At 49.2% G+C, this 23551-nt stretch overlaps 1 protein-coding gene and 1 pseudogene across 3 annotated transcripts in view; both read left to right on the forward strand.

The window, feature by feature from the left end:
* Window positions 1-23551, forward strand: part of STS (steroid sulfatase) — a 152433-nt gene that overhangs the window by 114282 nt on the left and 14600 nt on the right. For 2 of the 3 annotated variants that reach the window (XM_025435990.3, XM_035711891.2), the window contains exons 9-10: window positions 6121-6242; window positions 11027-16263. In XM_025435990.3, coding sequence (XP_025291775.1) covers window positions 6121-6242; window positions 11027-11400 — 496 coding nt within the window. In that variant the 3' untranslated portion in view covers window positions 11401-16263. Of the gene's footprint in view, window positions 1-6120; window positions 6243-11026; window positions 16264-23551 lie in introns of those variants that run through there. The other variant, XM_049107484.1, reaches the window with a different exon arrangement.
* LOC112656099 (U2 spliceosomal RNA) lies at window positions 5296-5470 on the forward strand (annotated as a pseudogene).

Here is a 23551-nt window from a genome sequence, read left to right on the forward strand (position 1 = left end):
AATACAACTTCATATGACATCGCCAATGGTTTCTTCTTAAGTGTTATTACCAATCTGAAGAGTTTTAAGTGAAGCACGCTGACTAATTGTTTTCATTAGTTTGGTGGCAGGCCAGGCTAATGTCATGCAGGCGGGCTGCAAATCTTGTTTAAATTCAGCTGCCAGCGGAATGAAGAGGAAATGGGAAAGCAGACAGACAAGTACAGCTCAGCCCGAGTGGAGTCCCGGATAGGTTTGCTCATCTCCCGTTGCTTTTAGGCTTGTTTCTTTGTTTATTGTTTCCTTCTTGTTTTCAAGTTTGTTCTTCAGGTGTATCTCCCCACACACACATACACACACGCCAGAGCATTGGACAGCTCAGCCCTTCACAAACTTTGTGGTCTCAACACCCACGTCGTACACTCCTCAGTGACTGAGGACCCAAAGACCTTTTGTATATGTAGATTATGTCTGTCAACATTCATCACAGAAACCATAAAGCCTGAAAAAACTTGGAACACACGAGAGCACCCCAGCGCACATTCCATTGGTGGACAGTGATGGTGTCAACACCCACCACGAATCCACGGGCACAGTGCCCTGTGGCCAAAAGGTGGAGAGCAATTGGTATTATCGTGAGAACATTCGTGGCCTCCTGGACCCCCTGAATGGGGTCCCCAAGGCTCTTTGAGCCACACTCTGACAGCATCCGGTGCTGTGCCTAGGAGCAGGGACCCTGCTTGGGATCCAGTCTTGACTGCTGTGCCGGGTAAGTGTTTAACTTCGTGGACCTTCATGCCTCGCCAGGAGCACCGGTTCAGTAACAGCGCTGCCCTTGGAGGCTCAATGGGAGGAGAGAAAGCACGAGAGCACGCCAAGTATGTGAGTGAATACTGGCTGGTTTTGGTGATCCTGCCACACTGTACAGGGAAGAAGTACCTCAGGGCTGCTCCTTCTTCTACATTTATTGTTCATCCGGGATCATAGAACCATCAGGTGACAGGGCTGAAGGGGACTTGTGAGATATACTCTGCTCAAACAACTCCTTGGCTGCCTTGATGAGAGAAGATGTGGTAACAGAAAATCATGGGAAGAGTTGCCCTATGTGAAGCTGGAAATCTCACTCCATGTCTCATCTACTCGGTCTTTGTTCTTACACTTGGAGAAAAACTTAGTCTTTCCTTCAGTAGCTCACACACAGTGTTCACTTTGATTAATTACATTTTTCTCTCACGGCTCATCATACGAAAATCAGCAGTGCGTTGGCTTTCACGGCATCTTTCAATGGGCTTCCGTGCAATCGGGGAAAAATACAGGAAGGGAAAGATGAGAGCAAAGAGGAAGATCCTTTAAGGGAAATGTTGCTGCTCGCATCTCCTGACCACCGCAATCTGAGGCTCATGGAGGCCAGCCTGTGTTCTTTGTGCCCATGGAAGAAGGAAGCAGCCTCCGTCTTTGGCAGGCCCAAAGTATTTCATGTGTGAGCCATAACATTGGGAAGACCCCCTTTGCAATATTGGGGATTCTTTTCATGGATCTCACTGATGCTTGTTGACCAAGGTCAATGCAAGGACGCTGCCTCTGGGTTGGGATGTAAGGCCCCATGAGATGCCACTGTCATCCTAGAGACTGTGCCGATGAGAAAATGGAAATCTACTTCCAGATCCTTCACGGACATAACAGTTACTCACACACGTCTTACTTAGACCATGTTACCAATGAGATCCAGAGAACAACCTTATATATCTGCCCTGGAGACTTGGATCATCTAACGCTGTCGTTCTCACTGGGTTGACTCTTTCCCCTCGGGGCCATTTAACAATGTCTGGAGATGTTTTTCATTGTCTTGACTCAGTGTTACTGGGATCTAGTGGCATCCAAAGACCAGGGATGCAATTAAACATTCCTACAAGGCTCAAGATGGCTTCACAGAACAAAGAACCCAGAAATATGTTAGTGGTGCTGCTGTGAAAAATTCTGCTCTGAGGTTCATTATGGCTCTTTTACCAAAAATATTGTTACAATGGATTAATGTCGTCAGAAATCCTCAGCGAAAGCATCTGGACCATATCTCCATAGGTATATCCATCCATAAACAATTCACAAATATCTGTTCTTCAGAAAATAGTCTTTACTCTCTCCCCCAGAGATTGGTGGAAATCAGCTTCCCCGATTTCTTGCTTGAACAGTATTAGATTTACATTTCTCAGGAGAATAAACTCATTTCAAGGGTCGAATGCAAGCTGTCTGATGAGGACTTAATGAGGTGCCCTCACGTGTTTCTGTGTGTTTTGTTGGAACAGGAGGGTTTCTGTTCAGAAGACCTGTAGCCCTCAGATACAACCTTGTCGTTCCCAAGAAGCGTTTGGTGTCTGGTGGGTGGCCGTCCTGACCAATCAGAGCTTGGTGGGAGATGAGAAGCTCTTCCATGCAGGGTTTCTACTTAGGTCAAAAGAGCAGTGCTTCGGGGATACACAGAGGAGATTTTCGCTTTGCAGAGTCTCAGCGCTACTGTGAGAATAATTCTCTAATTCCACCCCGTGGCGTGCCCGTATGAGATTCCTCTCCACGGTGAATTTTTCATTCCCACGTACTTCAGTGATCCATTTGCATTCAACAGCACGGTTGATCAAAAGAACTTGTGGTGGCCATTACCCTAAGGCGTGTTCAGAAAAATCATTCCCCCTGTGTCTCCAAATGAGCTGATTCTGGAAATAAATGGAGGGCAACCTTCTTGTGGGTGTGATATAGAACATCAGGAACAAGCACATACATAAGAAGGATGTATGATGAAATGTATTAATTCCCGAAAATGAAAAACATTTCATCACATTTTTGCAAGCGGATAGAATATTGCCATAGGAAGTCTGTGACCATGCTCTTTGTTCACAGATGCTGGTGATAAAGAATTGCAGCATGCCCTAATTGGTTAAACCTTTGGAAACCATCTAAATTCTGGCCATCGGCCGTTCCGCTCGGTGGGAAGGAGAGGGGGCACCGACATCCTTGAGAATCAGATTTTACAGGTGACATACCTAGGTCTCCTATCCCATAAACAGAATAAAATAAAAATTCGTGTTTTTTTTCAACTTAAGGAGACACTTGAATGCTTGATACCGTTTTTGTCCAATGAAGACATTTAATTTAATAAATTAATTTTGCTGCCCGATAGCTAGGCAACCGCAGGAGAATATTTCTATAGAGTCCTACAAATAAAACGAGTTCCTTTGTGTTTTGCTGAATAAAAGGTGAAACTCTTCATGGGGAGACATTAGATGTTTATGTGGCTTTCTTCCCAAAGGGTCACAGGCGGCAGATCATGAGCTAGATTTAGATCTTCAAACCTCAAACGTCTCGATGTCATCATATGCCCCAAACTGGGTGTTCTTTAAATTGTGCACTCTACCCAAAATGGGATAGAATTTAGGATTTCCTTTACGTTATGAAGGATGCATGTACTTTCTCCTAAAAATGTCTTCTTCACTGTCTTCTTTCTACATTGAAGAAATCCCTTGATTTTGAATACCGCACAGCCTAACTTTACAAACACGGGTCCAAGATTCTGTGTCAGTGTGCCAAAAATGGTGTCTTCTCTCACCCGCAAAGCTTTCGCTTGTTGTATGATCCCCAAATCCTTTTGCGAGCCAACCAGGCCGAGGAAGGAACATCCAGGCAGATGGTTCACTGGCTCAGAGCTCAGAGAGAGGCCAGGATGTCCAGGGCGGAACGAGCTTCACTTTAGCCCAAGGAACATTCCTAAAAACATGCTCTTTGCCGTGATGTGGGAGGCATCCCCATGGGATTTGATCTGACCAGACATTCCGAAATCACCATGCATGGAAACGAATGCTTGAAATCGTCACCCTTGTTGTGGGGCAGGAACCCGTGGAGAATATTCCTACCCCACCCTCCAAATTAAACACGACCCCCGATGAACACAGTTCTCACAGGACCAAGCGGACGCTGTGAAACAACCCATCCGGTTTATAGCAGCAGCTGTGTGTGCACACTTGCTATGAACACTTGAGTTTGCCGACACCAAAGGCCGATTAAGGAGACTCAGGATACCAAACAGCAGTACTTCGTGTCATTTTCAGAGGGCCTCGGCCCCGGTCCCCCAGGTCGTGACGTTACGGCAACATCTCCCTAGGGCCACGTCAGGGGACACATGTTGTCTCTGGGTTATGGCCGTCGCTAAGTGTGACTCGCACACGCGGTTTAGAACAATCCCGGGTATTGTGATAGCTTAGACACCGTTTAAAAGTTGAGTGCAGTAGGGTCACTGTCAATTTTTCATGGCAGAAATGAGCCTCGTTTTGACAGGCCATATTTCTGTCGCTCTCTTAAACGGTGAGCTTTCCATAGCAGCGTGATTTATTGCCCGCTTCTAGGAATGAGCACATTAGGTGTAGGATATTAAAGAAAAGAAAAAAACCGCCTCTATGTCTACATCCAAAGCACAAGCAAGTAGAGGTAGGTAGAGATTGTGTCCTGGGAATGGAGTCGCGTTCTCCGTCCTGAGTGCTACCTGGAAAGGTCTGCTGTGCACTTGAGTTGGGGGTCCTGGGAGCACAGGTGTGTCCTTCTGTCCCCACCTCTAGGCCATGTTTCACCACGGCGGGGGCTTCTCCTGTTGCAGCTCTTACACCTACCCACTCTAGCACATCCTTCCGTTCTTTCCACCCATGCAGCTTTGCATATTCGTAAGGACTGAGCGCTTCTCAAAAGGGATTTGAAAGGACCAAGGCACAATGACTGCCATTTCAGCATAGAAATCGTGTTTCAGAGAGTGCTCGCCACTTCTCAATAGAACTGTCTGTCTACGGCGCTTCCTTCTCCTCCTCTCATGGCCAACGGGAACATGGGCTTGGGAAGGGGGCCAAGTCTGCCTTTTGTTCTTATTTTTAACTCACAATAATAGAATATTTTCATTCCAAAGGCTTCCGCGGAGCTCGTGATTAATAACAAGGGTTGAGACTGGAGCAGTGCTAAGCAACAGGGCTATAATTACATGACGGGGGTTTTTAGTGACACCAAAATAAACCACACACAAAGCTCAGGGGATGGGGACCTCTCAAGAACGCTAACCCAAATTATACAGCCAAGTCTAACTTCCAGTTTCTAAATTCCTCATCATAAGGGATCACAGGGATGGACGGTTTTTAATCAGAGAAAGATAATCTTCAGGGGAAACCATCTAATTCTTTCAAAGTGGGTCTCTGTCCCTCTTTTCGATAACAGAGCCTAAAGGTATCAATGATACCTTTGGCCATTGGTCTAGTGGCTGTTAATGAATATTTAACTCAAAACAAAATGTTCGCTTCTCGGCCTTTTGGCTAAGATCAAGTGTGGTATCAAAACAATATGTTTGGCTTTTTTTTTTTTTTTTTCATTCTTTAACTGCCAGATCATCTTTTTTTGCTCATGACCGATTGGATATTATCAGTTGTTTGCAGTCCGGAAAGTTCCCCTTGGTCTGCGTACACACCCAGGCCTAGGAGACATGTTTGCATCTGGCAACAATGCAATCAGAGGGTGTTTACTATCGTCATCATTACTATTCATTCACAAATTAATTGTCATTGAGAAATGTGGTTCCGCTGACGTCTTTCCAATCCAAGATGCTCCCACGCTAAGTCTTACCTTTTTGTCACCCAAATTGTTAGATGTTCTTATTTTTCATAGAGCTATACTTTGTGAATAAAGCTTCCTGCATGCTGAGGTAATAGGCGGAAATTGAGTCTAGGACGAGCAGCAGGGAGAGCAGTTGAGAGCACAGATGCCCAGTAATCAGCTGGGTTTCCATCCCATGGGCTGGTCCTCATCCCATGACCTTGGGTAAGTCATTGACGCTTTCTGGTTGATGTTCCTCCACCTCATCGCCATGGGATGATAATGGCCCCAACTCATGGTGCAGCTTATAGGGTTAAAGGAGTTCATACAAGAGCAGAACTGGCTCCGCGAAGTTGCATGTGGCACCCGAGGAGGTCAGTGAGTGTTCTCTCTATTGGTTGCTGAATGATAACGAGGTGGCTCCATCACGGTCTCATTTGCTGGAGGGACGACTCAAAGGTTGGGATGATTTAGCCCAAGGATGGTGTGGCCATTCACCATCTGATGCCTGCTTGATTTGTCCCACAGAATCATCGATGGCCATGACCTGATGCCGCTACTTCAGGGGAAGACCCAGCACTCGGATCACGAGTTTCTCTTCCATTACTGCAACTTCTACTTAAATGCTGTGCGCTGGCATCCTCGGAACAGTGAGTAACACAGAGCTCTCCACGCTTCTAGTACATTCGCAACCAATGCCTTGCAGGATGAAGCGGCAAGTGGGCTTTGCTTTGTAAAGGCCGAGGGGTGCCTCCAAGGGTCACGGTGCTTTGTTTTGAGCTCCTCCTGGTCCTGTCTTTTCCTGTTCCTTCTGGTGCTGTTGCTGTCCAGGCACATCACCGGACCCTGGAAGTCCTTCCTGCGAGGCAGAGGAAGCTCCAGGTTGCAGCCTCCTTCCTTCGTGCCCTGCAGGCTGCCCAGCTTCATGCCCCTGGCACAGCCTCCTTCTCAATAATGACTTGGAGCCACAGCATCCTCCCCTGCTGTGTGCAGCATCCTCTGCCTGAAAGGATTTTCCCTCTTTTGCCTTTTGGGTCATGCTTAGCAGCTGATGAGCACCGCCAAGGTTCCCCTGAAACGTTCCCCTTGTGCCTGCTGTCTAGCGCTTTCTGCACTCCTGTAGCTTTGCGCTGTCCCGCAGAACAGCATCTAGGATGTGTGTGTGCCTTTCTCACCAAAGCCCAGAGGTGGCGGGGTCGTGGGCTAGAGTCAGACCTTCAAGCTCAGTTCAGATGCTTCCCTGTCCTCGTTTGTCTGAAAACAGGTGTTCTTTCCGTGGGGCACTCTGCCCCAAAGGGGAAAGAATTTGGGTTTTCCGATGCCAGTTTTGGAGCTGTGTTTGTAACAGGTGTAAAGGGACAGATGCGACCAAGCCATAATCCTAGGTATTAGGGATAGGCTCCAGAGTTCTTCATATTGGAACTTAGAAGCGCAGCGACATTGAGGTGACTAAGATGCACGGGAGCATGTGGAGCACCGTCTCCGCCAGCACTGTGTGTGCAGCAGGTGGATACGGAGCACGGATTTCCTTCTTCATCTTCAGCAGTGAAGGAGACCTCCCTGTCTCTCTGTCTCTCTGTCTCTGTCTCTCTCTCTGTCACGCTTTGGGTCTTGATCCTGGAGGCTACGCTCTGCTGGACCTCCCACCTGACGGTCATTGTTGAGCTCGGGGTGGCGATCGTACTGGGTTTCAACACCTCCCGCTCCCCACCCCACGCACCCCGCCAGTTTACCAAAGGCTTCTTTAAGGAGCAGCCTCTCTATTATGTTTCAAGTGCAAAATCACAACTCTTCCATTAGCCGCAGAAATCACAGCAGGTGTACCCTTCAGAGCTGCTCCTTCAAATCTGGGCGGCTTGCCCGCAGTGTTTTCTGGAAGATAAATAGGAGACAAGCACGGGTTTCGGATTCTGGACCTGGAAGCGTTCTGTTTGCTGTATCTCATCAGTGTGTCTTGTAATTCCAAATGTCCGTAGGGACATGCTTTTTTTTTTTTTTTTTTTTCCAGATTAATTGACACAGTGAGGTCTGAGTCATCCAGAGAATGGGAAGCATCCCCCTTCATGCTTGTTTTTATATGGGGCCTGCTGGAAACGTCCAGAATGAGGTGTCTGTGACTCGTGCCTAGTGAAGGAAATGTGATTATCACGTCCTGAACCTCACAGAATTGCATTTCTGTAAAGCCACCCTCCACCCCTACCCCCACCCCACTGTACCCACTGCTGCCATCACCCCCACCACCACCCCATTCAGAGAAGATGGAAGGAACATATTGGATCAGGGGCTGGAGAGGCACACAAAAAGGAACAGAGAGAGAGAAAATAGTACGTGAGAAAAGCAAGACCCAGATTCCCATAGTCTGCTGGCCCTTGGGTAAAATTTGCTTCTCAGACGCGCACACAAGTGACATTCCGTCCTGTGCGACTGTCGAACGTCTGCGGCCTTGACCCGGCAGCAGGAAAGGAGACAGGGCAGTATTTTGGGGCCTGGCTCAGGGGTCTCCACACCAGGGGTTTTACGGCTTATTATTGACTTGCCTCATTGTTGTCGCTGGAACTGGTTAGCAGTGCTCGTTGGCCAGCGCCCATGGTTTTGTGGCTGCTTATCCAATACTTCATCTATCCGTTTATTCCACAAATGTGTTTGAGTGCCTAGTAGGTGGCACCCTCCGTGCTAGGATGAGTGCCTGTCAGTGAGCAAAACACCACAAACGCCGTACCCAGTGGTCGCTTATGACCTAGACCATGATGCACGGGCCCAAGACTGGGAATGCGGAGGTGCGTGGGGAAGCGTGACTGTCATCCGTGTGGGGCTGCGTGTCAGCCAGTACTCGGGTGGGTGGGCTGCCTCATCGCAGACCTACTTTGAGAGGAGTTTGCCACTGATTGCTGTACTATGTGCAGGGACGTTGTCCATAATTTTTTTTACGTAAATTCAGTGAGCCCACATATTCAGTTTGCGATGTAGCGTTCCTCGACTTGTCAGCTGTACACAACACCCATTGCTTGTCACGTCACGTGCCCTCCTTAATGCTTTTTTAAAAAAGATTTAATTTATTTATTCACGAGAGACACAGAGAGAGAGAGGCAGAAATTCAGGCAGAGGGAGAAGCAGGCTCCATGCAGGGAGCCCGACGTGGGACTCCATCCCGGGTCTCGAGGGCTGAACCACCCGGGCTGCCCTCCTTAATGCTCAAAGATAAGGAGCTTGCAGCCCGAGCTCACAATACTTTATTAGAGAAAAAAACAGAAATTTAGGGTCAGGATGTAGTCGCAGGGAGGCCGCCCCTGCTTGCTCAGGAATCTTCCCCATGTGCCGTTAAAATGTGGCTGACGTGACGGGAGTCCGCGGGCGCCGCAGATCCAGGCTGTGTTGCTCCATGAGAGCAGCTGGCTCAGCAGCAGGTCACCGGCCCCAGGGAATTAGCACTGACCGCGAGTGTTCTCAGGGTCCAATTACCGCTTGTTCTGATTAGTGGGAGGCCCGCGTCCCGCAATCCCAGCCTTATTAAACACTTATTGTCCAAACACTGGGAGCTACAGTTCTGTTTCCGCCCTTCTGAAACACGAGATCCCTTTTCACTGTTAATCTGCAGTGTCTCCTCTATAATTTAATAATTCCGTGATTATAATAATTACCTACTTGCGTTGTCTCAGCAAGTTGAATGACATAATCTAATCAGGAGCTGATATCACCACTCCCATTACATTGTGGGAGAAATCACAAAAGCGTTATGATAGCCCGCATGAAGTGTGTCGCGTTTCGGTGGGAATCTTGAGCTTCAATGTACTGTGCAATGTGCGTTGGAAGCCTCGGCGTTACGTCGGGGCCGATGAGGCGGTGCTGTTAAAAATTCAGCGTGACGGCAGCTTGATTCTGGGGATAAAAATCTATCTTAGAAAGCAGGTGGATACTTGGCTCTAGGATTCCGTTACCGATTTTCAAGCCTGTGAACACAGCGTGTAAGATAAATGCTCGCGTTAAGGCGAGAACCCCCAGCCCAGCGGGTCACGCGAAAATCCACGGCACGCGGCTATCGCCTGACGCTGAACCCAAGCCGCCTCACAAATCCGGCTATGTTTTCACTTCGACTTTGCTGGAAACTTTTCTACTGTGATTTAAAGAAAAAAAAAAAAAGCATTAAAAAAAATTTAAAAATTTAAAAACTTAAAAAATTAAAAAAAACAAAACCAGAACAAAAAGCTGTAGGATAATAGAATTCATCGCAAAAAATGTATTCGTGTCCAACTTTTTCAAAGGTGCCTTCTTTGCGAAACAGGAGTTAAGGAAGGTTTATTCTTTGTTTGGTGGCGTAATCTTGGCTATTATTAGAATTTCCGTGATGCATATGCAGATCTTTGTTAGCTCCTCTCTGTTCCCCGTGGCTGCGCGAGAGGTTAAATGAGGTTCCAAATCAAAAAAGCGGGGCGCCCAGGTGGCTCAGCGGTTGAGCATCTGCCTTTAGCTCAGGCTGTGACCCCAGAGCCCCGAGATCGAGTCTCACGTCGGGCTCCCTGCGTGGAGCCTGCTTCTCCCTCTGCCTGTGTCTCTGCCTCTCTCTCTCTCTCTCTCTGTGTCTCTCATGAATAAATAATAACTTAAAAAAAAAAAGACATCATTTACTGTAAAATTCCAGTTCCACGATTTTTAGCAAACGTGTGCAGCTCAGCACAGCCAATCGCAGTCCCAGTCGGGCATCAGGACATTTCCAGCTACCGCCCATCTGTGGTCGCTCCCCATCCTCAGGACCAGGCTCATTTCATTCTTGAGTTGCTCCTTTTAGGTGTTCTCGGTTTAGAGAGCATAAGATGTTATCTGAGGCTTTAGCATGTGGAAGACCGTCGTGATGGCTGCGTGCATGCATGTGCATGCGTGTGCGTGCACTTTTAGCGTCTCTCCTGTTGCAGTTAGCAGGGAACCTCGGTCGTCCGGAAGGCCTTAGAGAGAAACACAGGCCGCAGGCTGAAAAGCTCAGAGAGCGGGAGGCAGCAGAGCTGGGAGCCCAGAATGAGTTGGTCCGAGGACGCTGTCCGGGAGGCCGCTGTGCCCCTCCAAGCCGCAGCGGTGGTCCCGGGCACAGAAAGTTCCTTGTCCTCTTGTCTGCACAGCATCCCTGAGACTTCGGGGGTTGGGGAAAAGGAAGAGGAAGGAGAGAGACTGAGACAGAGAGAGACATGCAAGGAGGGGGCAGATTGTGAGCACCCAAGGCAACGCACGGGCACCCGCAGGTGTGCCGCGGAGCACTGCTTGAGCACTGCTTCCTCGCAGCCCCGCTTCGTGCATGCCCCGCTCTGCGTGTGTGAGCCCTGGGCCTCCTGTCCCGCGGGGCGCTCGGTGACACCAGGGCCTGGCACCCCGCCCGCGGCCACACCTACCCCCCCTCCCCGTGCTGACGTGTCCCCAGCCCGCCAACCTGTGTCCTTGTGAACCGCAGGCACGTCCGTCTGGAAGGCGTTCTTCTTCACGCCCAAGTTCAGCCCCGAGGGCGCCAACGGCTGCTTCTCCACGCACGTGTGCTTCTGCCACGGGCACTTCGTCAGCCGCCATCACCCGCCACTGCTCTTCGATGTTGCCAAGGACCCCGGGGAGAGGACCCCGCTGTCGCCGGCGACCGAGCCCCGGTTCCGCGAGATCCTCGCAGTCATGCAGCAGGCGGCCGACCGCCACGCCGAGACCCTGCAGGCCGTCCCCAATCAGTTGTCGCTGGGCAACGTTCTCTGGAAGCCGTGGCTTCAGATGTGTTGCTCGTCCTCCGGCCTCTCCTGCCAGTGTGACCGGGAAAACCAGGCCAAGGGCGCGAGCCGCTAGCGGTGCAGGCGGGGACACGACGCAGGCCCGGAGCCCGCCTCGCCTGCTGCATTGCACATGTGCACGGGGCACGTGGGGGGGGGGGGGGGCACCGGGCAAAGCCGGCCCTGTGGGCATCTCAGACTGGGAGCCTGTGTCCCTCTTACCGCCCCAATGGTCCATCGAGAGCCCCCCGGTGACCCCAGGGGACAAACGACCAGTAAGACACACAGGGTCAAAGCCACACTTGGGGCTTCCGTGGCCCAAATTCGTGGAGGCCTGTAAACGTGATACGAGAGGCTCGGCGGGCACGGGCGGCTCCAGGGCACACGGATCGGAAGGGGCGCCGGGTACCCCCCGTGCACCACTCCGCAGATGCGCGTGAGCCGTGGGCTGACGTGCCATCGTGTCAGCGTGTGACGCGGTGCCCGCCACCACGATCCCCGGCACGCCAGCGGGAGCGCAAACGGCGCTCAAGAGCATTCGCTAGATCTTAACGTCTGCAGCTGATGACGAGTAAAGGAGCATCTTCTTCGCCAACGGCAGAGGACGCTACGTCGCGCGTTGGGTGGGAAGGCAGTTCTGGCCCGTGTCATTGAGGACGCACACGGAAAGCTCGGCGGGAGACGTGCATTGCTGCAAACGCACTTTAATTCTTCCCTCGAGACGCCACAGGGATTTAGACCATAAAATAGAAGCTTTCTGCAACTTAGGCAAAAGCAAGCGATTCACCTGTAGTTTTTTTTTGTGCAGCAGACTTTGTGAAGTCCTCCGGGAACTACGAACTCCTGAGACCAATCTCCCCCGAGCACATTTCCGTCTCAGAACATACTACATTTGGGTTTTCCGGGTTTTTTGTTTTTTTTTTTTTTTTAGGGGTGGGGGATGGATGTTGTCAGAGAAAGGCTGCCCCGGGCCTGGGAATGCTGCAGCCCGAGGGATCCCTCCCCACGCGGAGCAGAGAGTGACCTGGTGGGGAGACCCGTCACCCGCCCCCCACGACGCGTGTCGTTCCTGCAGGATGTGCCGATGGCAGCGCAGCAGCTCATGCGGACACTTGTAGGCCGAGGCCACGGGACACCGCGCCCTGCGTCCTCGCCGACACGTACCGTTTTACGTGTGCTTGTGGCGGCATCAGGGGGTGCAGCCCCGGACCCGCCCAGGATGCACCGAGCTGAGCCGAGGCTGCTCCTGTCACTCGCCGACACGGCTCAGCGCCCAGCGGCAGCGTCTGGATCCCTTCCGGGGCCCGCGCGGACGGCCCAGTGCTGCCTGTCTTGCTGCGTGTGTGCACGTCCCGAGCTGGCCCGCTGCTCTCTGGGTTGCAGGACACGGCCAGGCCCGCGTGGCCGCGTGCAGGGAAGGCGCGTGCTCCGGCGTGTCCCCCGCAGGCGACCTCGGGGACCCAGCAGGGCGACTTCACGCCTTCCATCCTTGTTCCCGCTCTCATCAAACCTGCAAGTGCTATTTCTGCACGCCCCCCACCCCTGGACGCGGCTGCAAGCACACAGAAGCCTCCCTTTCCACGTGCGTGTCTCCAGAAATCGCGCCGAGTGCGTCCTGTGGCTTCAGGAGCCGCGGGAGAGCGAGCCGGCGAGCCCGAGCCCGTCGCGGGTGAGGCCGCTGACTCTTGCTACACAGGAACCATTGCAAACCACTCTTACAACCTTGGGTTTGAAGCGGATCGTGTTCGCTCGACGTTTAGCGCACTCAGTGCGGCTGGACTTTCGGACAACGTGGCAGGGTGGGGAGTGTGTGCAGGGGACTAGGTAAACGGAGGCGCTTTGACACGTCACACGGAGGTATATTATATCGACAGTCGTTCAGCGTGTACAATGGCAGCTGCAAACGAAGGACACTTACACCTCTAGAAATAAAATCAGCTTTAAAATATTTGCCTCCGGGGGCGCCTGCGGGGCTCAGTCAGTACAGCGTCTGCCTTCAGCTCCGGTCATGACCCCAGGGTCCTGGGATCGAGTCCCGCATCGGGCTCGCTCCTCAAGCGGGGAACCTGCTTCTCCCTCTGCGTCTGCCCCTCGCCCCGCTCGTGCGCGCTGTCCCTCTCACGTACATAAATAAAATCTTAAAAAGTGTATTTGCCTCCAAAGAACTGAGATGACTGTTTTGAATCAGGGTATTTGGAAATCACGTTTATTCGTAATAAGCAAAACTCCTAGGTCTTCCGAAAGTCTCGCCTGGGACGCACGGCAGGAAATTTGAATTCTTTTGTTCAGAAGACACGCAGCCAACCTTCTTCATGACCCAGTTGGCTTAGCGATGTTGTATTTTTGCAAAGCTGTGCCAGGCTGCTTGTTTTCAAAACGTCTCACGGGTGCTACCTCCTGGGTTATACGTCCAAACTTTAGTACGTTGTGAAGCTTTGAACAAATTCTTTTAAAAGGAAGCCTGTGGAGTCGCAGCATGTGACAAGCCAAGCAAACGGGCGCGTGTGCACAGGCATCATTTTCCGGGGCCGGTAACGCGGCGTGGGAAAGCAGAACCGCGGCCCACGTCGTCCCGGATTCAAGGAAGGGGAGCAGACGTCAGGACGCCGTGGGACGTACAGACAAGGGTGGGGAAGAGATGCGGGCAAGGTACCTGGTCCACGTCTGCAAAACGCTGTCTGCAATGTGACGCCCCGATACGGGTTTCTCAAAACCTTGTTCTAAAGTCCACGCAAAGCTAAAATAAAACTTGCATTGGCGACAAAACGTGTGCTGGTGCTTTGTGCTTTGCCGAGTGACTCATTTCAGCAACTCATTTGCCGAGTGACTCATTTCAGCAATGTTGGGACCGTGAGATGCTCAGGGCTGCTCACAAAGGTCCCTGCATGTCACCTCTTCTTGTGGAGGGTTTGCTGTGCTAGGAGAGGAGGGCTACAGGGTTCAGCTCGGCAAATACCGATTGCATCCCTAAGCGTCAAGCGGGCTTTAGGAGCAAGGTTTAAATTTTGTGGGTTTTTAAGATTTTATTTATTTACTCAATGAGAGACACAGAGAGAGGCTCCATGCAGGGAGCCCGACATGGGACTCGATCCTGGGTCTCCAGGATCACGCCCTGGGCCGAAGGCGGCATTAAACCGCTGAGCCACCCAGGCTGCCCAAAGTCCAAATTCCGAAACAGAAAATGTCGACCTCTCTGGTCTGGACTTGAGGCTGGATTCCTTTGCAAAACCCAAGCAGAAAAAAAAAAAAAAAAAAAACAAGGAGAGTCCCAGTAAACCCGAGCCGCGGAAACAAGGTCAAGGGAGAGGTGCAGGAACAGTGGGCACTAGGGGGGGTGCACATGTGACCCAACGCCTCTGCACAAACCCTACAGTAGGTGCTGAGGGCGAGGTCCGTGTGCACCGAGCGCCCCCCCCCCCGCCCCCCCAGCAGCCCTGGAACCACGAACTTCTGTCCTGCCAGCGCCGCCTCCAGTGGACCGTCACGTAATCCCATAGGCGCTTTGTTTCACGGGCTCTCAGTAAAGCAGTCGTCGTATTTGCCAATACTTAACAGCGACAAATAGTATGTCAGAGGAGCCTTTTCAATTAGGGAAATGTCAGCTTCTCCTCATTAGGATCCTAGAACAGGTGTTCGATATTCCTTGAAACGTACCCACCTGTTCATGCAGAGGAAACATTGTGCACAGGGCGATGGATCCATCCTTTTTTTTTTTTTTTTTTTTTTTTAAGAAGAAAACCACACTGGAGACCCTCAGATATTCTCCTAAAAGTGCTTCTACTCATGAGGTTCAAGTGTTCTGAATGGCTTTGCAGGGTCGCGCTGTGTATGTTACTCGGCAGACACATCACATCTTCGTAGAGGCGGATTGCACAAGGCCTAGATGTGCTTTACCCAGTAAGCAAACTGTCGCTGTCGTATTAAATTCTAGGACATAAAAATTGGCCTCACTGGGGCACCCGGGTAGCTCAGCGGTTGAGCATCCACCTTTGGCTCAGGACGTGATCCTGGGGTCCCGGAATCGAGTCCCACATCGGGCTCCCTGCAGGGAGCCTGCTTCTCCCTCTGCCTGTGTCTCTGCCTCTCTCTCTCTCTGTGTGTGTGTGTCTCTCATGAATAAATAAGTAAAATCTTTTAAAATAAAATTAAATAAATAAATGAATGAATAAATAAATAATAAAATCTTCCAAAAATAAAAATTGGCTTCATCGATCACGTGAGAGTCTCGGGTTACAAACTATATTGTCTACGGTGGTGTTTTTCTGAAGGCAAAAATGTCCAGTGAATGTATTTTTATGACTATACACTTTGAGTTGACTATCAAACCGGATTTGATAGTCTGGATTTACTGTCTGGATTTAATTACGGGGTCAACATTGACGTAAAGTGGCGTATTTACAAAGGTATGGCGTGCTTCCTCGTGGGCAGGGTCTCTTTGGGGCCCAAACTTTCTCCTGGAGCAAATGGAGGGTTTTTCATGAATGCGTACCAGGCAGGGAGGCATTTCCCACTGCTCTCATTGTCATGTTGGGACTATGAGATGCTCAGGGCTGCTCACAAAGGTCCCTGCATGTCACCTCTTCTTGTGGCCGCCGAATGCAGAACATGCAGGTAAGGAGGACTCGCAGAAGACCCTGAGGAATGAGAATGGGGTTGGTTACAAGAGCCTGGACCCCTGAGCCATGCACATCACCACCTGGGAGCAGCCACGGAGGGCTGTGTGGCCGCCCGGTGATCGCCACCTGACCAAGATCCAAACTTTGCTCTTCTGAGCCACTGAGATTCAGAGCTTGTTCATCTCGTAGCAGCTGGACCGACGACCTTGACTGATCCAGTAGGTTGGCCCCTCTGTATAAGCGTGACATGTTGTGATAGCTCTTTGGATTGCAAACGATTTGTTCTGATTGGTGCTGCTTTAAAAGGAAGCTGCATGCGTTAATTCTTGTGTGTCTGTGTTGTTCTTTTATATTTTCATTTTCATGTTTTTGTTGTTGCGACACTTAACCTGAGAGCTAGATTTTTAAGTGTGCGATGCACACTGGTAACCGCAGACACCACACTACACAGCATACCTGCAAGATTCACGTGACGTAACTGGCAATATAAACCCGTTGGTTTGCAACCCCCTCTCTTTCTTTTCCCCCAGACCCTAGCCACCAGCATTCCGCTGTTTGCTTCTGTAAGGTAGACTATTTTAGATGCCTCCTGTGGATGGAATTTTGCAGTATTTGTCCTCTTGTGATGGACGTCATTCACGTAACATAGCATCCCTAAGGTTCAACGTGTTGTTGAACGTTGCGGGATTCTGTCCCTTTTTAAGATTGAAGGATGGTGGCTGCTATCTGGAAAAACAAAAACAACGCAGGCGTTGACAAGGACGTAGGGAAAAGGGAACCCTCATGCACTGGGGAAGTGCAAAATGGTGCAGCCACTGGGGAAAACATTATGCAGGATCCTCAACAAATTAAAACCAGAATTACCATGCAACCCAGCAATCCCACTTCTAGATGTTCATCCAGAAGAACTGCAGTCAGGATCTTGAAGACATCTGTGCTCTCCTGTGTTCGTCGCAGCACTGGTCACAATGGCCAAGATGTGGAAACGACATAAGTGGGTGGATGGTGGACAAAGGAAATGTGGTCCGTGCATTAATTCCTTGAATTTTTCCTACGATGCGAAGATGCCGATCAGGTAAACCTCAGCACTGACGTTGGCCAGCAATTGGCGGGGGCCCAGAATTGAGGATAAATGATCCCACTGTAGAGGGAGCGAGTGAGTGGGCAACGTCAACTACGTTGCTCAAGCAACACATCGATGATGCCTTCCACGCCGACCTCCTTCCTCCAAGTGGAATCGTAAATTGTGCTTCGTTGGCTGGATGAGGATGGCAGATTTCAAAGTATGTTGCACATATTGAGGGCTGATGGTCTGTATAAAAGCACATTTTTCCAAAGAACATATTTTTATAAAATATTCTTTGAAATCCCTATAAATTCTGTAACCTTCGAAATCCTTAAAAATGCATTTCCTGGGCATACGTAAATGCGCTCTTGGTGACTGGGGTGCGTTAGTTTTGTTGATCAGATTGTAGTCTTAGAGATCAAAAGACAACGTAATGCCTTAAAGCCAACTTCTTTCAGCACGCTTTGAAATAACACCGCATAACTCCTGTTTAATATTTACAATTAATTCATGGGATTCATGCTTTTTGTGCTTTTCTTTAAAAGGCAGGGTGGAACACGTTCTGTTACTGGCAAGCCGCAGGACGCTCTACAGCAAGATCTGAAAGTTGCCTCTCAGGTTGAAGGCAACATGCGACGGGGTTGGGAGAAGTCAGCGTTTCAGATAATTCAAGAAAGGACACGTGTGGCGTTGTGTCAGACAAGGGAGATGCACGGGATGCGGAACCGCTGGGCGAGAGGGGGATCGGGCAGGCCATCTGTTGGAGCTTATATCAGGGAGATCTGGCCCCAGCCATCCTATCTGCAGCGGAGATAAAGCTAGTTTCTACAGCACATTGCACTGCCCTGCAAATGAGGCAGGAACTGGTCCCAGGAGCCGCCCCGTTGGGAGAGGCTGGAATATGGGGTAGTTTTCAGTTAGGCTCCTTCGTCCCCAGCTTGATTGCAAGTACTTCTATGCATTCATCTACTTAATCCTCACTACACACCAGTCGGATTGATGTTATGATAGTCCTGTTGCAGATGGAGAAACAGGTACAGGAAACAGGTTGCTTTAGTCTTAGATTTATGTAGTGATCTCTTGGTTTAAAAAAACTAAAAAAAAAAAAAAAAAAAAAAGGATTTTTAAGTAAAAAAAATCTGAAAAAATAATTTAGAAAAATAAGTTAAATGGGGCACTTGGCTGGCTCAGACTGTAGAGCACATGATTCTCTTTTTTCCCTTTTTTAAAATTTATTTTTATTTTATTTTATTTTCCTTTTTTTAAATTTAAATTCAGTTTTGCCGAGCACACGACTTGTGACCTCAGGGTTATATATCTGAGCTCCATGTTGGGTGTACAGATTACTTAAAATCCTTAATCTTCTTTTTAAAGTAGGTTCCAAGGCATCCCCGGTGGCTCAGCAGTTTAGCACCACCTTTGGCCTGGGGTGTGATCCTGGAGACCCGGGGATCAAGTCCCGCATCGGGCTCCCTGCTTGGAGCCTGCTTCTTCCTCTGCCTGTGTCTCTGACTCTCTCTCTCTCTGTGTCTCTTATGAATGAATAAATAAAATCTATAAAAAAAAATAATAAAGTAGGTTCCATGCCTAGCACGGAGCGCAGTGTGAGGCTCAAACTCAGGACCCTCAGATCAAGACCAGAGCTGAGATCAAGAGTCGAATGCTCAACTAGAAAAAAAAAAAAAAAAAAAAAAAAAAACACAAATGCTCAACTAACTGAGTTGCCCCAGGCACCCCAAGAATAAAATCTTAAAAAAAAAGGAAACGTGGATGGAATTTCATGATCTCCATATATGACTGCACATGTTGTATAGCACACAACTCTAGGGGACACTGGCGTGGGAAGAGTGCTTCCTAAATTTGTTCAGTGCACAACCCGTGCCACTGTATGTAGTATGGATTAGACTGGATTAGACTGACACTGTATAAGTAGATGGTCATAGGGGTCGGCGGTAGCACTTGTTACATCGATTTGCCTGGCAAGGAGCACAGAAGGATCGTGTGTGAGTTAAAACGGTGTGTTGAACCCACAAGCATACAGATTTGAGATATTTTCAGAATGATATAAGCAATCTGAGCATCCCAATCACGAAAATACAGTTCACATTAATAGTTGATTTATTTAAAAAAATAATTGACTTATTTCATTCAAAGTGAAAGGTGGGCCCCTGGGTGGCTCAGCGAATGAGCGTCTGCCTTCAGCTCAGGTCGTGACCCGGGGATCATGGGATCGGGTCCCACATCGGGCTCCCCTTGGGGAGCCTACTTCTCCCTCTGCCTGTGTCTCTGTGTCTTTCTGTGTTTCATGAATGAATAAATAAAATTTAAAAAGAAAAAGACACTTGTTTTTGCGTGTGTCTGTTCACCGTCCTCCACCGTGTCGTCCCTGGATTGCTACGGATGTCCAGCTTGCTCGACTGTCCAGGCGTGTAGGACGGTGGTACTTCTGGCTGCTAGCGAGCCGTGAGGAGACATGGCACCTGCTACTTCGGGCCTAGGGCTATCAGTTGCCAGGATAAAAATCCCGCAGCACCTTCCCAACACCCCAGGTGGAGACGCCTCGCCCAGGCTGGTGTCAGAGCGAAGGGGACACCACCCAGAGCCCCCGAGGACCCTTGCTGAGCGCCAGGGTGACCACAAGCTAGTCCTTTGTGGCTTTAGTGAGTGCGATCTGCATGTTGTCCGTGCAGAGCAAGCACATCCCATTCACCTCGGGGAGCTCGTGTTACCACCCTGTTCCTGCTTAGGGAATAATTATTAAATCTGGAAAACACTTTGTCGCTCCTTTTTCTCCCATTTAGAGAATTTCTCTTAAGCCATCCTGCGACGTTGTGGACGCTGGAAGATTGGAGGTTTCATGGACGTAGACATCAGAAGTAGCTGGAGGAGAGGAAAGATGAGGACGGCTTCGGGCCTGTGTAAAATGAAGCAAAGAAACAGAAGTGAAGGTTTAGGGTGACCGTATCTTCAGAAATAGACACATCTGCTAACCTTCCCAGAGTGGGAACTGGGGAGACTGCATCACACGGAAATTCAGGAGCCGTTCTGCAAATTTCATGGTTTTGCTTTAACAACAGACACTATGTTTAAAAAAAAAAAATTAAGATTTTATTTATTTATTTGAGAGCGAGAACGGATTAGGGGAGGGCAGAGGGAGAGGGAGAAGCAGACGCCCTGCTGAGCTCAGAACCGGACATGGGGCTCGATCCCACAACCCTGGGATCATGACCTGAGCCGACGGCAGATGCTCGGCGGACTGAGCCACCCGGGCGCCCAAACCCTACATTTTAATACCATTTTAAGTGTGTTTAAAATGTTCCATCCCATTTGTTAAAAGTTGGAGAAAACAGATTTTAAGTAAAAAACAATAAATAAGAACACGAACACTTATTTGCATCCTGCGTTTAGCCTTTGAACGCACGTAAAGCATCTTTCGGCCTTTTCATCATTTGAATTATTTTTGCCCTCCCCCCCACCCCAGCGATGTCTAGCTGAAGAAACCAAAACCAAAAGCGAGACAGTACAGCGCCGTTGTCCTCCGTGGCAACTGAAACGTGCCTTGCGTGACCTCTGGCCCGGCGAGGCCGCGTGCAAGGGCCTCGGGAGCCGTGACGCTGCCCGTCGAGGACGGTGACCAGCCGCAGCCCCGGGCAGCCGCGTGTGGCTGTGTCCCCGCGTCCCCTGCTGCCCGCGGGGAACTGCAGGCGGGAGGCCCGGGGCTCCCATGACGCACCCTCGACGCCTGCGGCTGCTTGTGCACCTGCCGCTCCAGGCCGAGGAGCAGCCCGACTGGAAGCCCCGGCCCGTGCCGCCCTGGACGTCAGCTTTCCGGGCCGGGAGGCACACGCGGCTTGCACACGCGGCTTGCACACGCGGCCTCCGGGCTCTGTCCGCACGCACGTTCCCTGGAGACACAGGAGACGAGACGGGCATGGACTCCAGCAACTGACCGTGCTCTTGGCTTATCTCCTCATGACATCTGGCCGCGAGCCGTGCCCCTAACAGCTGCATGGCATGTTGCCCCTTCTAGAATTAATGGCAATGACAAAACTACTTTCAGCGCCGCGGAGGCAGCAATGAGCACGCTCAGCCCGGGAGGGCCGCGGGTGATGAGCGTCGCCCACCGCCCACCCGCCCGCACACGCTCCCCGACGGCTCGGAGCTGGCCGCACCGCCTTCCGTCCATTTGTTGCTCACGCAGACCGACCCCTTGGCTAGCCAGCCTTCCCAGTTCTCCTTTTTCGCGATCCGAGCACAGAAAGTTGCAAACTATGGAAGGAAAAAGATTTGACCCAGCCACTTAGTAATACCCCACATCACTAATTTTGAGGATTGAATTTCAACATAAGGTAATTCAAACTCTGTGACGGGAGTAATGCTAGTGCCCGAAAAGGCAGGAGGGTGAAGATAGAGGCAGCTGAAGTGTAAGGCATCATTGTGATTAAACATGATTACTTTATTTTTAAAAAAATTTTTTTAAGATTTTATTTATTCATGAGAGAGGCAGAGACACAGGCAGAGGGAGAAGCAGGCTCCACGCAGGGAGCCCGAGGTGGGACTCGATCCTGGGACTCCAGGATCACACCCTAGGCCGAAGGCAGGTGCCAAACGAGCCACCCAGGGATCCCAACACGATTACTTTATAGAACATATTTTAATCATCCTAATAAGAGACCATTACCCGATTAGGAAATGTTTTCAGCTGTACCATATTAAGACCTGTTTGGGTATTTGTGTCCTACCGTTTTAATTGTAGTATTTAAGGACAAATGCAAAACGAAATAGTACTCTAAACCATTTCCTATTCAGTCGATGAATATTTTCCTCGGCCATACAGCAGGGATTTGCCAATGGAGAGACTTAATCACATTGCCCCAGATTTTCTTTTATCTTGGCAGAGAAATAGAGACTTCTTTCCAGCATGAACTCGGCTGTCTGACTACTTTGTGGTTCATTTTAGCTGCCAGTAATGTAGGGGTTACGAAAGCAGCACATCTTCATCAAACCCTGAAAGACGATGTGAACCTGTAGAGTCGACTCCGTGCACGTTGCATTTTCATATATTGCAGGCGTCGTTAGCGAAGACCCTCTATTTGCGATTTGCACTGCGTTGCGTTGTGTTTATGCTGTAAGGAACGTGCTTTCAATCTGCCCATTGTAGCCTCAGCAATTTGGAACGAAAGCTTAGAACACGATGACGGCATCGCGTTTCGTGAGAGAGGCACAGATGAAAATTTTAATTTCAACATCCACTCGCAAAATAAAATAAAATAAATAAAATGAAATAGAATAAAATAATAAAATAAAATAAAAATAAATAAATGAATAATAAAATAAAATTAAATAAAATGAAATAGAATAAAATAATAAAATAAAATAAAATAAAAATAAATAAATAAATAATAAAATAAAATAAAATAAATGAAATAGAATAAAATAATAAAATAAAATAAAATAAATAAAATAATAAAATAAATAAAATGAAATAGAATAAAATAATAAAATAAAATAAAATAAATAAAATAAAATAAAACAAAACACTCGCATCTATACTTTTCCAGATAAGAAGGCAGGGTAGAAAGAGTGCCTCGCAGTTGCTAAAGATAATTTAAAAACAAAACAGAGTGACGTATTGTGGGAAATTTCACACACACACAAAAGCAGAGACTGTAGTATGGAGCCCTCCGTGACCTCGTCCCCCACGCTTCAAAAGTTCTCACCGCTGTGTCCATCTTCAAACACACTTGTGTTACAGTATTTTAAGATTTTTGCATCCATCATCCACGAGTAGAACATAGACATTTTCACCTTTCAAGATACACTGCACAAATCGCTATGATGACATATGTCTCCGGAGTGTATGTATTTTCTTGCGCTTCCTCCGTGCGATCCAACGCCATTGGAAAGAAAGTTCCTTCATAGATTGGGGTGCTTGCATGCTCTTTCAAAGAAGCATGCACTTTTGGGACCATCTCCACCTCTGGGGCACCCAGAAGGTGCGGATCACTTGAGAGACCCACATTGGCTCAGCTGCATTCACGATCGTCCAGATTCCCTAAGAGAATTGGCTCTCTTGCAAGTAGTGTTCCCATGAGAATTGTAATGATTTAAATTTATATATCCAATGCAATTATTTAATTTCTCACTAGCCTAAAAATCTCAACTCAATGCTTTTGTGTCATTTGGATGCTCTTATCCCTTTTCGACGACAACGTCTTGATTTTCTTTAGGCTACTTTGGTTTTGGGTTTTTTTTTTAAAGATGTTATTTATTTATTCACGAGACACACACAGAGAAAGGCAGAGACACAGGCAGAGGGAGAAGCAGGCTCCATGCAGGGAGCCCGACGTGGGACTCGATCCTGGGTCTGCAGGATCACACCCTGGGCTGAAGGCAGGCGCTAAACCACTGAGCCACCCAGGGATCCCCCTCTTTAGGCTACTTTGAAATGAACCAAACATCTCATGAAATAATCCTAGAATGGCAGATTCCAAACATTTTCTGGGTGGTGTCAAATCCACAATGATACTGTGGTGTATTTGGAA

This window comes from Canis lupus, chromosome X, assembly GCF_003254725.2.
Source record: "Canis lupus dingo isolate Sandy chromosome X, ASM325472v2, whole genome shotgun sequence".
Lineage (NCBI taxonomy): Eukaryota > Metazoa > Chordata > Mammalia > Carnivora > Canidae > Canis > Canis lupus.